The 13,985-nt window shown below is 42.2% G+C and overlaps 1 protein-coding gene across 1 annotated transcript in view; it reads left to right on the top strand.

The window, feature by feature from the left end:
• Nucleotides 1–2,367: 2,367 nt before the first annotated feature.
• taf2 (TAF2 RNA polymerase II, TATA box binding protein (TBP)-associated factor) overlaps nt 2,368–13,985 on the top strand; it is a 38,344-nt gene continuing 26,726 nt past the window's right edge. Inside the window, exons 1-11 of the mRNA XM_014410738.3 lie at nt 2,368–2,891; nt 3,102–3,156; nt 4,136–4,296; nt 6,341–6,459; nt 8,133–8,274; nt 8,437–8,668; nt 9,223–9,407; nt 9,537–9,650; nt 13,190–13,289; nt 13,576–13,661; nt 13,770–13,905. Coding sequence (XP_014266224.2) covers nt 2,842–2,891; nt 3,102–3,156; nt 4,136–4,296; nt 6,341–6,459; nt 8,133–8,274; nt 8,437–8,668; nt 9,223–9,407; nt 9,537–9,650; nt 13,190–13,289; nt 13,576–13,661; nt 13,770–13,905 — 1,380 coding nt within the window. The 5' untranslated portion in view covers nt 2,368–2,841. The remainder of the gene's footprint in view (nt 2,892–3,101; nt 3,157–4,135; nt 4,297–6,340; nt 6,460–8,132; nt 8,275–8,436; nt 8,669–9,222; nt 9,408–9,536; nt 9,651–13,189; nt 13,290–13,575; nt 13,662–13,769; nt 13,906–13,985) is intronic.

The following is a 13,985-nucleotide window of genomic DNA, read 5'->3' on the forward strand; positions in this document are numbered from 1 at the left end:
AGGGGAAGTGAAAACACATGAGGAAAACAGCTGACTGAAATGAAACATGACGTCACAGGGAAAGTCAAACTAACACCAACGAACAAGATTGCATCAGACTCTTTCAAATTAAAACAGAAACATGGAGAAAAATAGTTATCAACAAAAAACCCCTAAAATAGACAAAACACTGGGTCGCACATCCAGTACTGTGACACATATACAGCAGTTTACCCCACAGTCAGATGCCTGCCATCTACCAGCTAACTGTGTGAAGAGGAAACATTGCTATAAATGTCTCTTTTGTTGACACGCTCAGTGTTTAGTAGCAGTAAGCTAATCCAGTGCTAATCACAGTGAGACTGACCTCATGGACAGTCATATAAACCTAGTTTCTGGTAGGTGGGATGGCAGACTCAGTCACTGCTGACAATCATTTTATCCTCATTTAACCTGTTAGATTCTTTAGAAAAGATGATCCAGTGAAATAGCCTTTGAAAAAGGATCTCTTCACATGTAAACAACAACTATTTAATACAGATTTAATAATTAAAGCCTCTCATTTAATTTAATGACTGATATCTTGAAATGATTTAATGCACAGCAGAAAGTGCATATTCAGTTTCATCTCCACATTAAGATGAGTAATGCTTTGAGACATTATATCTGTGGCTAAATCAGACAAAGGTCAGAGTGCTACAAAACACAGCCACGCGATCTAGATGAAAACATTCTGCATGACTCGGTCTCTTTCTAGTCGTCCTGTGGATGTCAAGTGCACGTCAGCAGTAGATGTTCTCAGCCAGCTTTCTCATTCTTTTATTGCAGCGTGCTGATGGGGAGGATGGAGGGTGGTCTGCAATCTTTGGTGCAGGGACAAACATACAAAATCCCACCTCATCTTCAGGTCGCTGCTCTGTGTTGGCCCCTTTCAGCTCATATTTGGATGAAAGACTCTATAATAAATACATTTAAGTATTAGACATAGGACGTAAACTGCAACAACACAGGCAGCTATAATTAAAGCTGACATGGGCTCTATCACAAAATCAGGAGGATGTGTGCTCATCTTCCAGCACCACACAGCACAGAGGATGCAAAGATCAGTCAGTATAAACCTGTGCTAGAACACAGTCCTGTACCGCGTCTTCCCCTCAGCAACATTAAACCAGTCGAAATACCAAAGGAAGATGTGGCTCGATGAAGCCATTCTCCACAAGGACTTTCCATGAAGTTCGTCTTGGATCGCCATGCGAAGGAGAATAAAACCAGCCAAGTGCAGATGAAGTGGGGGAAGATGAAGCAGGTCAGCACGAAGGCCAAAAGAGCAAGGGCAGTGAGACGAGAAGAGATGAGTACCAGGTTCCAGATGAAGTAGATGACTGATGAGGTTATGTTCTGGTTTTCTTTGGCAGGCAGGAAGGAGCGCAGCGAGCGATGGTAGGCCGTCACAGTGAAGGTGATAGCTGAGGCCGAGCCGAGCCGGCCCATGTAGACCGCGAAGGCCGGGTCCTCCGAAGGATGCAGCCGACGTTTTGGGACATAGCTGTCAGATGTCTATTCATATTAATGTATTAATGTATTCATATTAATGTAATGTATTAATGTACAGAATTCACCTGCTTGCTGCTACTACTGCACATTCACCCAGTGTATATACTATATGTATATATATATATATATATATATATATATATATATATATATATATATATATATATATATATATATATATATATATATATATATATAATGTTCTTCCTCTACACCCCCCCCCTAATTTTTGCACATGTCGAGGAGCGTGTCAGGCTACATTTCACTGTGTGTTATACTTGTATAACTATGCATGTGACAAATAAAGAACCTTGAACCTTGAACCTTGAACACAGCTACAGACATGTTGAATAAATTATTTATATAACTTAAAATGCAAATATAATTTGTACATTTTGAAAACGTATGCACACATTTGGAAACATATACAACTATTCATCTAAAAATGCAGCCAATGCACCTGCCGGTTTTTTTTTTACATTTTGTACAACCATTTAAAAATATTACTAAAATTAAAACGAGAGAACAATCAGGACTCGCAATAAGATGCCCTACAAATGATGTGTGCCTGTAAAAAACATTGTTGGTCCCGCAAAAGACAGAGAACGTCACAGGGATAAACCAATGAGCTGTGCGGATCTCGTGCACTTCTTCGCAGACACACAGTCTCCGCCCCTCACGTGACGTGAAATTTGTATTGTTTAATTAAATTAGACTTTACGGTATTTACATTATTAACGCACACACATTCATTTTAATACAAATGTTTTATTTTTTTTTCAATCGACCGCTCTGGGAAAAAATATAATTATCATTTTTACGCGGGAGGTCAAAGGTTACTAACAAAATGGCCGAACACGCTGGAGCGGGCGTCACAATACTATGAGCTGCCGAGCAGAGAAGGGGATATTTGGATGCTTTGATGCGCGTCGAGTGGAGCATTTGTGGAGTAAACTACTTATTTTTTAATAAGGAAACAGAACAACTTATTGCTGCTCGTGGCTGATGTATATTCGTGGATGCGTCGGCGTGGTTTGCATGGAAAACAGTGCACAGCGGGCTCCGGGCGATACAAACCAAAGACTCATCGACAGCCTGACACAGTGATAGTTTAAACATTCCGACTGCTAACATATAGTGCTTTGGGAGAACTGACGAGCACCCTGTAAACGTGTACGAGTCTGGTGAATGCAGGGGGCTTTGAATTGTGAGCCTGAAGAGCAGCTCAGTGCGGCTGAGGCAAGGGAAGCATCACCGAGCGGAGTTATGGCACCTTAAAAGTTCAGCAAAGCACAGCGAGAAGCAGCGATGAACAGGAAGAAGGACAAAGGCTTCGAGAGCCCGCGGCCCTTTAAATTATAAGTATCTGAGCAGAATCACTTTCTTGCTGGTTGTTGTCATGTTCTATAGTAACAGAAGCAAAGTTAACCCTAGCTTAACGTGGGGAAAGTCAAGACCGAAGTAAATAGCGCTTTAGCTACACTTTGTACCTGGCTACGACAGAGAGGGTTTAGGTAGCTACATTCATAAATGAAACGTTAACTGTTTCGTTGTGTCACTGCTTTTACGACCCACCAGGTGGTGTGCATCAACAACATCAACTTCCAGAGGAAGTCTGTCATCGTAAGTACAGCACTTGCACACATAATGGCTCATCTGCTCACCGTTGGACAGCAGATACTCAGTTAGCGATCTGCCGAGACGGCAGCGCTCTCTTGTTTTGGTTCCTCTAATCACACATTACCGGCATTTATGAAGGGTGCATTACTGCTTAAAAGAGTGTTACTTACTGTAATATACGCCTGCAGTCTCGTGTTAATATTCATCATTATTATTTCTCAGCATTAAGCAAAATTACGTGTCAATCTTAAAAGTAATTTTAGCAAGAATCGCTTTTATTAAAAAAGAAGTGCTAAATAATGTTTAATGAAGATCTTTACCACACGGTGGTAGCATTTTCCCAGAAATGTGACTGTTTTACACGCATCATAGTCTTTTGTTTCTAAGACGACTTCTACCTAATTTAATATTTTGTTTGAAAAAGAAGCCTCTGTAACTGGATAAGAATCACAGTAACATGAATTCTGCACAGACTTGGAGCTGGCATAGATAGAGACAGCGTAGATAAACTAAACTGGTGCCCATCCTCTGTTATTTCTAAGGTTTGATCTGTCAGGACATAATAACAGAAATCATCTGAGCAATATGAAGTTTAAAATGATGTTATTACAGATTCAGAGGAACGACAACACATGATGTATTACCTGTGTCATAAATCAAAATACAGAAGCAGGGTGTGCAAAAACTAAGTACACTTCGTGGTTCAATAGCTTGTAAACCCACCTTAGCAGCAGTAAGTGGAAATAATGGCTTTCTGTGTGACTTTATCAGCCTCACATTGCTTGAGAGGAGCTTTGGCCCACTCCTCCTCCCCCTCTGCTTCATCTCATTTCATTGAGGTTTAGTTATTAGGGTTCTTTTACCATCACTGTCGTGGTGAAGGTGTTTTTTCTTCACATTCTGTTTACAAGTTCATTTTTTCATGCTTCAAATACATGTTGTTATATTTTGCTGATGTCTTCCTTGCCTCTGTATACTTCAGGGCTATGTTGAGCTCACCATCTTCCCCACCGTGGTCAACCTGAACAGGATCAAGCTAAACAGTAAACAGTGTCGCATCTACAGGGTCCGAGTAAACGATCTCGAAGCCCCGTTCCTCTACAATGACCCCACTCTGGAAGTGTGCCACCATGAGTCCAAGCAGTGAGTAGATCCACATTCTAGTTATTTTGGACCTCAGAATATGTGTTAGTCTACAAAAGTACATCTGAAAGTGTCACTGATTTTCTTTTTAAATTTAGATTCTATGGTTATAACACATGTGGAATTATACTGGAAGCTATCTTAACCAGATGAAGGAAGTTTGTCCTTCAGTCAACAGTTATCAGAAGTTTAATAGTTAAATTGACTGTCTTAATATTGAAGCAGTCTTTTGTGTTGTACGGAGGCGGTGCAGGTGTTCTGCAAACAGCTGTTTAACTAGTGCAGGAACAGCCTGTCGTTACTGCAAGTAACAAACAAAATGCTGGAACTTTTTCTCTCCTGGGTCCTCCTGGGCTCTTTGTTGTGGGCAGGGTCCTTGGGTGTAAACATATTTGCTCCTTTTTTCACTTCTTTGTAATTTCCGTCGCATTAATTCCCATAGTTTCAGAAATCTCTCACATCTGTGAGTCCTTGCTATCATTACTATTCTTTATACTTATAAATTCAAAGCTGCAGTGAAAAACTTGTTGGAAATACCCAGGAGGAATCGATGGTGCTGAACAGGCCAATCACAATGGTTGTGGGCGGTGTCAACCCCACGTATAATAACATTTCTAGAGAGGTGAACGTCAGATTACCTCAAATGTTACACTGTAGGGTTTCGGAGGGGTTTGCAGTTACGGCATAGGTACGGTGTAAATTTCCCGGTGAAGCATGAGTCCTCAGTCAGGTAGAGACCATCAGTCAGGGAGGGAAACAGGGCTTCATGCTGGAACTGCTGCAAAGACACACTAAGTGAGGGAGGCTGATAAGAAGAAGAGAGCTGCTTGGATCAAAAATAGAGAGGGAAAAACCAGGTTGTGTTTGGATTCAGCTGTCGTGTTTGTGAGAAACCGTGAAGGGCTGATGGGAGCATCGGCGGTTTTAGCCAGAGCCAAAGGAAAGTCCGCACTAGTGTAATGAAATGATTTTTAAAAATCTGTTTTGTTAATCGAGGTTTCATTTCTCCCGCATAATATGTGTAGCACCTTTCATGCATCAAATGGTGACTCAAAGAAGGTAACACAGACTCATTGTCTTTACTGTGCACCCCTGTTTACCCCAAAAACCATCTGTGAGCCTGGAAAAACCCTGCTGTAAGCACTGTTTGACCAAGAAACAGAGTGATGGAGTGCCGCATTACATGACCTGGTCTCCAAAAGCTACAGACATAAACTCAAGTGAGATGGTTAGGGACTGCAGCCAACAAGTGTTCAACATGTGTGGCAGCTGCTTCAAGACTGCTGGAGCAGTTTCAAGAGTAAAGAGTGCAAAGCTGTTATTGAAGCAGAATTAAGCAGCTTTAAGAAATTCTAATGTTGCATATTTGGCGTTATTTACACTCTGATCTTTGCATCATAAATCCCTGTTATTCATAACGTTGAGGTTTTTCTACACTGTGGAAAATAGTCAAAAGAAATTTAGGCTCATTTATAAGACTAGAGAGGGAGTCCCAACAGTTGGACAGGCCGCACGAACTAGCAGTTGGCAACAGTAGGGAGGAAAAACCCCCTTTGAATTAGAAAAGAAGCTCAGCGAGGGAAGGCTGGCATGTCGGGGCCCTTTATTGCTCGTGGTTGCATTTGGAGCCAAATAAACTTAGTGGAACGATGAACTGCTGTGATTGGTCGTGTGTTTAATTTACTGAATTAGCTTAAACTAGCAGAGCTGTCTGATCATTTGAACTGTTTGGAAAATATTTGGTTGTGACTACAAGAATGAGAAGAAGTTATATAAATAAGATTTTATTGATTAACCTTTATTTAACCAGGAAGATCCCATTGATAGGCAGCAGCAAGTGTGTCACAGTTACAGAAATGACTCAGTTAAACACAGGCAGCAACAACACACATGCAAAAATAATAGATTTGAGAACACAGATTTATTTATGTCATTTACTTATCTTGTCACATTAAGATTTGTGTCCATCGGAGTGGGTGGCTGTGATTATCATCAACTGCATACTTAAAGAACAGCAATGAATGCTTACTGCGTGTCCACACAGGAGGAACCTCAACTATTTCTCCAGCGCCTACACTGCCGCAGTGAGTGCCGTGGACCCGGACGCAGGGCACGGCGAGCTGGTCATCAAAGTACCCTCTGAGCTCTGGAAACAAGGGGATGGTAATGGAGTCGTCTGTCAAGTGTTTTGTGTAGCACCTTTCATGCAGATTAGTGCTTTTACTTTGATATCGATGAAGCCGATAATAAGAACAAATGTAAACAAAACACAACTGAAACTAAAAGCACAGCAAACATTCGAATAAAATAAACATATTTATCTAATTGAGATAAAGTGCAATAAAATGTGCAAGTAAACTGAAAGAAGAATCAAAATGAAATTAAAAAAACACAATAAACTCCAAACCTGTTGGTAAACTAAAAGCATGCAAAGTAAAACTGTATGAAATGCAGTAAAATAAAGAAACACTGTAACAGCTGAATAGAACTGCAGCATTGTCTCCCAAAGCCTGGTTAAAGAGGCAGACGTTAAGTTTCAGGTTCGATAGTTCAACACTTCAGCTGCTCCCCGGCTCACTGTTACAGCCGCTCTGATCATTTAAGCTAAATAGTGCCCACACAGTTTTTCGTTTTATACCTGGACCAACTAGCAGATGCATGTCAGGTGAGCTGAGGGGCTGTAATGGCTATATACACTGTAAAGACTCGAGCAGCTGTTCGGCTGTTCCAAAAATCTGCCAATCAGATGGCGGCAACTCAACCCAACTGCACGTGGGCATGTAGACATGATCAAGACAACCTGCTGAAATCAAGCAAGAGAATGGTGGAGGAACGGTGCTTTCAGTGACTTTGAACATAGCGTGGGCGCTCGGTCTGAGCTTTTCAGACGACGTCAGAGGAGAACGCACAGACTGCTTTGAACAGGAAGACGACAGCTGCTCAGATAATTACTCATTACAGCAGGAGGGCACCTGCAAACACACCCTATCAAAGTTTAACATAGATGCACTATAGCTGCAGAAGACCGAGAGGCTGCACTTCTGTCAGCTGGGGCTGCACAATACAATAAAGATCGCATTCCCTCTGTGACATTATGTAGGGTCAAAGTTTGGTATAAACACACTACCTGAGTGTTGGTGCTGACCAACTGCTTATGGTTAGTGTAGCCATCTTCTGATGGCTGCTTCCAGCAGGTTTACACACCGTCGAACTCCAGTCATGATGAGTTCACTGCACAAAGAGGGTCCAACCTAATATTAGCATGTTGTACCAAAAAAATAGACCATACAAACAACTGAAGGCTGCCTGAATATGGATGTGAACGTGAGTTTCTCCGTGTCATTCAGAGACAGAAACGCTCAAGAACGGAGAGGAGAAGTGTTAAAACGTTTGGAGGTCAAACTGCGTCTCCTGTGTTGTGGCTCAGAGTGAGCTCACCAGGTTGAATTTAACAGAAAAGTTAACATTTGCTCCTACTTCTTCTGAAATTTGTCTTAGCGTCAGTGTAACTATAAAAAGAAATACCAATTCATGATGACATCTCTGAGGGGCAACACTAAAGGTTTGTGGCTAGCTTAGAGACGTGTTGACACGTATGGCTAAAGTTATTGTTTTCAACAAATAATAAGCAGAAAAATAAATGATTTGCCCGTTTAAGGCCAGCATAATCTTTACCATCTCTTTTAATTTTTTTCAAATGACATTTTATTTTGAAAAGCCATCACCTGGTTACTTGTCTGTTGATTGTATCCAGTTCACTAAAATAAGGTTTTTGCCTTTTGTTGAATGAACATAAATAAAAATGGATGTTTTTATGTTTTGTTTTTTGTATCCAGATCTGAAAGTGTTGAAGGTGTACATAGAGTTTTCTCTGGACCAGCCCAAAGGCGGCCTCCACTTTGTTGTTCCTGATGTGGAGGGGAGCATGGCGGAGAGAGGAGCCCATGTGTTCTCCTTTGGGTACCAGAACTCCACAAGGTCTGCAAACAAACAATCTTCTCGTCCGTAGTAGATGAATAAATAAAAACCGCATTCCTTGGCTCCATATTGACAGATACAATATGTAGAAGTGACTTTTTGTTTTGGATGTTCCAGCTTTGGAAGTTGTGATGGAAAAATGAAAATCTTCTCCTGTCACAGATTCTGGTTCCCTTGCGTGGACTCTTACTCAGAGCTGTGCACATGGAAGCTGGAGTTCACTGTGGATGCATCTATGGTGGCTGTATCATGTGGGGATCTGGTGGAGACCATTTACACTCATGACATGAGAAAGAAGACTTTCCATTACGTCCTTCCCATCCCAACAGCAGCTCCCAACATCTCCCTGGCTGTGGGCCCCTTTGAAATCCTTGTGGACCCCTACATGCACGAGGTGGGTCCTCGTTCTCTGTTCTTTCTGCGTGGAGTTTAAATAAATGTTGCAGTTATTTCCTCCTGCAGGTATTTATACAAACTGACATCAAACATGTTCATAGTTGCAGGAAAGGATCCTTACCACAAATACACAAACTGCTCTGGAACAGATAAATCAGGCTACCACTTTAATTGGACTCACTGACCCCAAACCAGTAAAAAATGTACTGGGCTGTGGTTAAAAGTCATGTCCATGAAGTGTTTGTGTAAACTTTACCCTCAGCTGTACAGCTTTTAGATCACCTGGCTTGGAATAAGTTCTGCAACGACAGATGCAGAATGCAGTCGTCGAATAATCCAGACAGATGAGATTAGTCCAGCTTTTTATATCATTTTTATCCTAAAATGCCTTTAAAGTGGTTTAAATGGAGCTTTGTCCTGTAGTGTTTTTTGATGGCCACTTACTTAAGTGTCTTTTGAAGGTAAACGGTGTAAATAAAGAAGAATACATCGGCTCTCGTCACATAATCTTTGAAATACCACTGAAGCGCGCACGTCTTTGTTTCCTGTCAGGTGACACATTTCTGCCTGCCGCAGCTGCTCCCTCTTCTCAAACACTCAATGTCGTACCTGCACGAGATTTTTGAGTTCTACGAGGAAATCCTGACGTGCCGCTATCCTTACTCCTGTTTCAAAACTGTGTTTGTGGATGAGGCGTACGTTCAAGTATCCTCCTATGCTTCTATGAGCATCTTCAGGTAGGTCGTGATATCAGAGTTCACTGGTCCTTTTTGGCAGGATGATAGAAGAAATCAGCAAATGTAAAACACAAATAGATTGCTGTTGAAGGCGTTATTCCTCTCATTCAACTGCTGCCTCTGTTTCAGTACCAACTTGCTCCACAGCGCTATGATCATTGACCAGACTCCCCAGACTCGCCGCTGTCTGGCTCAGGCGTTGGCTCAGCAGTTCTTCGGCTGTTTTATTTCCAGGATGTCCTGGTGAGTGTTAACATGGGATGGTGAAGTAAAGCCAAAATCTGAGACACAAGTTCTAGTCTCCAAAGTCTAAGACTTAGAAAGAGGATGAGGAGTCCTGTCGTTCGGTAGTAGAGCTCCTGCTTCTCCACATCAAAGGAGCCAGTTAAGGTGGATCCCTCCTGTGTGAGTTGCTCTGGGCATGTGCTGCGGGGAGGAGGTTACAGGGTAGACCCAGGACACGCTGGTGAGACCTGATTGTCCTGGGAGAACTTCAGATGAGCTGGAGGAGGTGGCTGGGCACAGGGAGGGCTGGGCTTGTCATGATCTGTAAGACAATGTTGACTCTGTCACAATGCACCACACTTTTCCGTCTTAATTGATACATTTGTTTCTTTTTACTAACACGTAACCATCGTTTGTAGCAACATGTTTTCACATCATGTTTTACATCAGTTTAAGTGCTTTTTTTTTCTTTCTTCGTGGAAGGTGTCACAGATTTAGACAGCAAGTACGATGATTAATATGATTAATGGTTCAGATACCTTTGTTTACACAATTAAACAGTACTCAAATGTTTCTTGATAATTGCGTGTGTTAGTGTTAGACTAGTCAGTCAAATTTCTCCCCTCATATTGTCGACCAAGAAATTAGTCTCCAAAAACATCCGTCAGCCTAATATCTGATATAGATAAGAACCTTCAGCAGCGTGAGATGTTTCTATAAAATGCATAGCTTGTGTAACACCATTGAGTCTGTTCCCTTTGGGTTGTTGTTTGTAGTTATACGTGTAGTTTGCTCTGCACAACACAGTCATTTCTAACCTCCTCACAACTACGGCCCACTTTAATGTGACCGACTCTTATTGTTCCCATCGTCCAGCAAGCAGTGTCCACAACAAAGAAACAACGTAGTGTGTGCACGTAAATGTTCAGGTGACATCATATTAAACCCCTTTTTCCTGTGAAACCGAGGCCTGTGCAGGATTTGGAACATGTAAGTGGTGAATGGCCTGCATTTGTATATCGCTTTACTCAGTCCCTATGGACCCCAAAGCGCTTCCCATATGGAAAAGAAATAGTAAAAACATATATGATTTACTCATGAAAGTGGCCACTTTCTCATTACTTTCATATATTTTTTTAGTAAGTATACAAAACATACAAGTTTCATTATATAATTTTTCAAGGGATCTTATACGTGTTTCCACTCTTGTATGCTTTTCATACAAGTTTCATACAAGACAGATAAAAACTTTATAAGATTTATATATATCTTTTCCATATGGGTTTACACTACATTCAGTCACACACACATTCACACACTGGTGATGGCAGCTACATTGTAGCCTCAGCTGCCCTGGGGCGCACTGACAGAGGCGAGGCTGCCGGACACTGGCGCCACCGGGCCCTCTGACCACCACCAGTAGGCAACGGGTCTCGAACTGGCAATCTTCTGATTACAAGACGAACTGCCAACTCTAAAACCACGACCGCCCCATTTAATGTGGCGTTCTTGTATTTAGAAGGTGTAATGTTCATATATGCTGACCAATGAGTTCTCCAGAAAACAGTCAATCTGTAGGCTAGCAGTAAAAAGATCTATAGTTATTGAGAACGTCTACAATTCGAGCAGTTGTATATTTGTGTAAATGTTTATGTACCGAGATAGTCTGCGAACAACAAACCAAGACTAGCTGCCGACGTTTTCCTTACGGTTAGTATTGGTCAATGGCTTTAAACACCACCTCTTTTATCTGAACATAGTTTTGGTTTCCCAAAAGCTAACTTGGAAAATATTGATGTGGAAAACCTTTACTTGGCCTGACTGGTGATGCTAGAATAAGCAGATCCAGGTAATGAAAAGGTATCCTGAATATGTGGAGCTTGCTTTTGGACGCTTTAAGAAAAGGCACTGAGAAGATGCACTACAAGTTCAGCTACAAACAGGCTGCGATTGGGCTCAAAGGCCAGAGAGTTGTGTAATGGAAAAGAAGCGTCAGTGTTGTTTGGAAGCGCTCTCACACAAACCGCTATGAACAGATCTCAGCAGTGCTTCCCTCGGCTCTCTGGGCTTTTAGAAACGTGTGGTAACAGTTAGTCCTCAGACCTCTTCTCGTAAGGCTGCCTGCTGATGAGAGATTTACAGCAGAACAAGGCTGTTCTGTCAGTACCAAGAGTCAGAAGTTGGGCCGGTCCTGGCCTGAACAACTGTATCCTCCAGCATGATGGATCGCTGCGCCGCTCGGCAGCTCTGCCAGTGCGGTCAGTGTCCGTGAGAGACTGAGGGATTCTGAGGGGCTTGATTATGTTAAGAGGCCCGTCAGAAAGGCCTCAACAGTCTCAGGTGCACCTTGTGCTGTGTCTACCCCTGTGTGTCCCTCCTTTACCCTACAGGCCATCTTCCATTCACCGTCCATACTTTGCCTTCTCCTCACTGACCTCCAAACACACATCAGATGTGGGGCCTTGATCTGCTTATGTTGTTGGGCTAGCTGGCTGCTGTTGTGTAAGGAAAAACCTCACAAAAAGTCAGATCTCTTTGATTTTAACAAAGCATGGCGGCCTGCTAGCAATTAATCCGAGCAGGGGGTTAACTGAGGGCTGTAATTGAGAACAGGCTAAGCTAAGCAGCCCATCAGACATACAAGGCACATGAAAGGTATTGGTTAAACTGGTTATGCATTTTGGAAAAACACGACCTTTTCTGATGTGTCGCTGCTCCGTGTGTGCACCGGATGATCCTCCTTAGACTTCCTGAGAAATGAAACTGTCTGTTGTGCTGTTTTTGGGACTCCTCTTGAAGAAAGGTGTCTTACAGCTATGAGGATGAAAGGAAGGTAATCCAAACTTAGGACTTGATTATCGCCCTGAGCATGACCCAACTTAAAAAGAAAATACTTAAGAAAACACACAGTGTACTGTTGACTCCAGGACATACAGCGATGAAGTCATCTGTGCCGTGTGTGCCAGGCTGGACTTAGCTCAGTGTCAAGCAGGGAAACCGCCGAGGCTGAATAAGTGTATTGTGTCTCTCTTTCTTTTTTAACAAGCTAATAAATCCAAGCTGATAAATTAATGAGAGCAGTGTGTGGGGCCAGGTTCCATCCTTGAAGTGCCCTGATTGTAAAAGTTACTATTAAAATGTGAAGAAGCAACAAGTGTGGTCTTAAATGATTTATCATGCTTGGGCATGATGAAAGAGCGCATATCAGTGAGGGAGGAAGGATGGAAGAAGAGCCCTCACCCCCACAGGTCACGGCAGATGGCCGCCCCTCTCCCAGCCTGGTTAAAGGGAGTTTTTCCTTCCCACTTTGCCAAGTACTTGCTCACAGGGGGTCGTATGATTGCTGGGATTTTCTCTGTATTACTGTAAGGTCTGTGTCTTACAATACAAAGCGCTTTGAGGTGGCTGCAGCTGCAGTGATAAAACTGAATTGAATTGTCACTAATATCGTTGCTGTATCTAAATGCTGGAATTTCACTATGATTCATTCACAGTAACGTTGGAAGAAAGTTGGGATGTTTTGTGAGCTTAGAGCTGAGATGTTCTGTGTTCTGTAGGGCTGACGAGTGGGTGCTGAAAGGAATCTCAGGGTACATCTACGGTCTCTACCTGAAGAAGACCTTTGGAGTCAATGAGTATCGGCACTGGATCAAAGAGGTGAGCGCTTCATAAATCTTCCCCTGTAAAAGCTGCTTCCTCATCAGATAATACAGTTAAAGCTTCAGTCACATACTGAGTGTTTGATTTAACTGTGGTGCTGTACAGATACAAAACTGTAGAAATGTGCCTTACTATATCTAGAAAGTTTGATTACATTTTTAAACTTTGGTGGAACCTGATGGAACGTCAAACATGCTCAGATCGAATAATGTTGGTGTTGATAATAAATCTCATTATCATCTCTTTCTGATACAGAAAACATACCTTTTGTTTTTGCCCACAGGAGCTGGACAAGATTGTGGAGTATGAGCTGAAAATGGGAGGAGTCTTGTTGCACCCCACCTTCAGTGGAGGGAAAGAGAAAGACAAGTAAGATATTAGATTCTAAGAAGTGTAAGCAGTGTCGTGTTTAGTCATAATCCTCCGAGTATAAATCCCAGATCATTTGTTGGATTTTGAACTTTCTTCTCTTCTTAGTCCAACTCCCCACCTTCACTTCTCCATTAAACACCCCCACACACTGTCTTGGGAGTATTACAAGATGTTCCAGTGTAAGGCACACCTGGTGATGAGGCTGATAGAAAACAGGATCAGCATGGAGTTCATGTTGCAGGTCAGCTGGGTCCTTTTGTGTGTGTGCCAGTATTTTCAGTTGGGCTTCATATTCAAACATGTTCTCTCTTTTAGCTCATT

Source organism: Maylandia zebra, linkage group LG11, assembly GCF_041146795.1.
Source record: "Maylandia zebra isolate NMK-2024a linkage group LG11, Mzebra_GT3a, whole genome shotgun sequence".
NCBI lineage: Eukaryota > Metazoa > Chordata > Actinopteri > Cichliformes > Cichlidae > Maylandia > Maylandia zebra.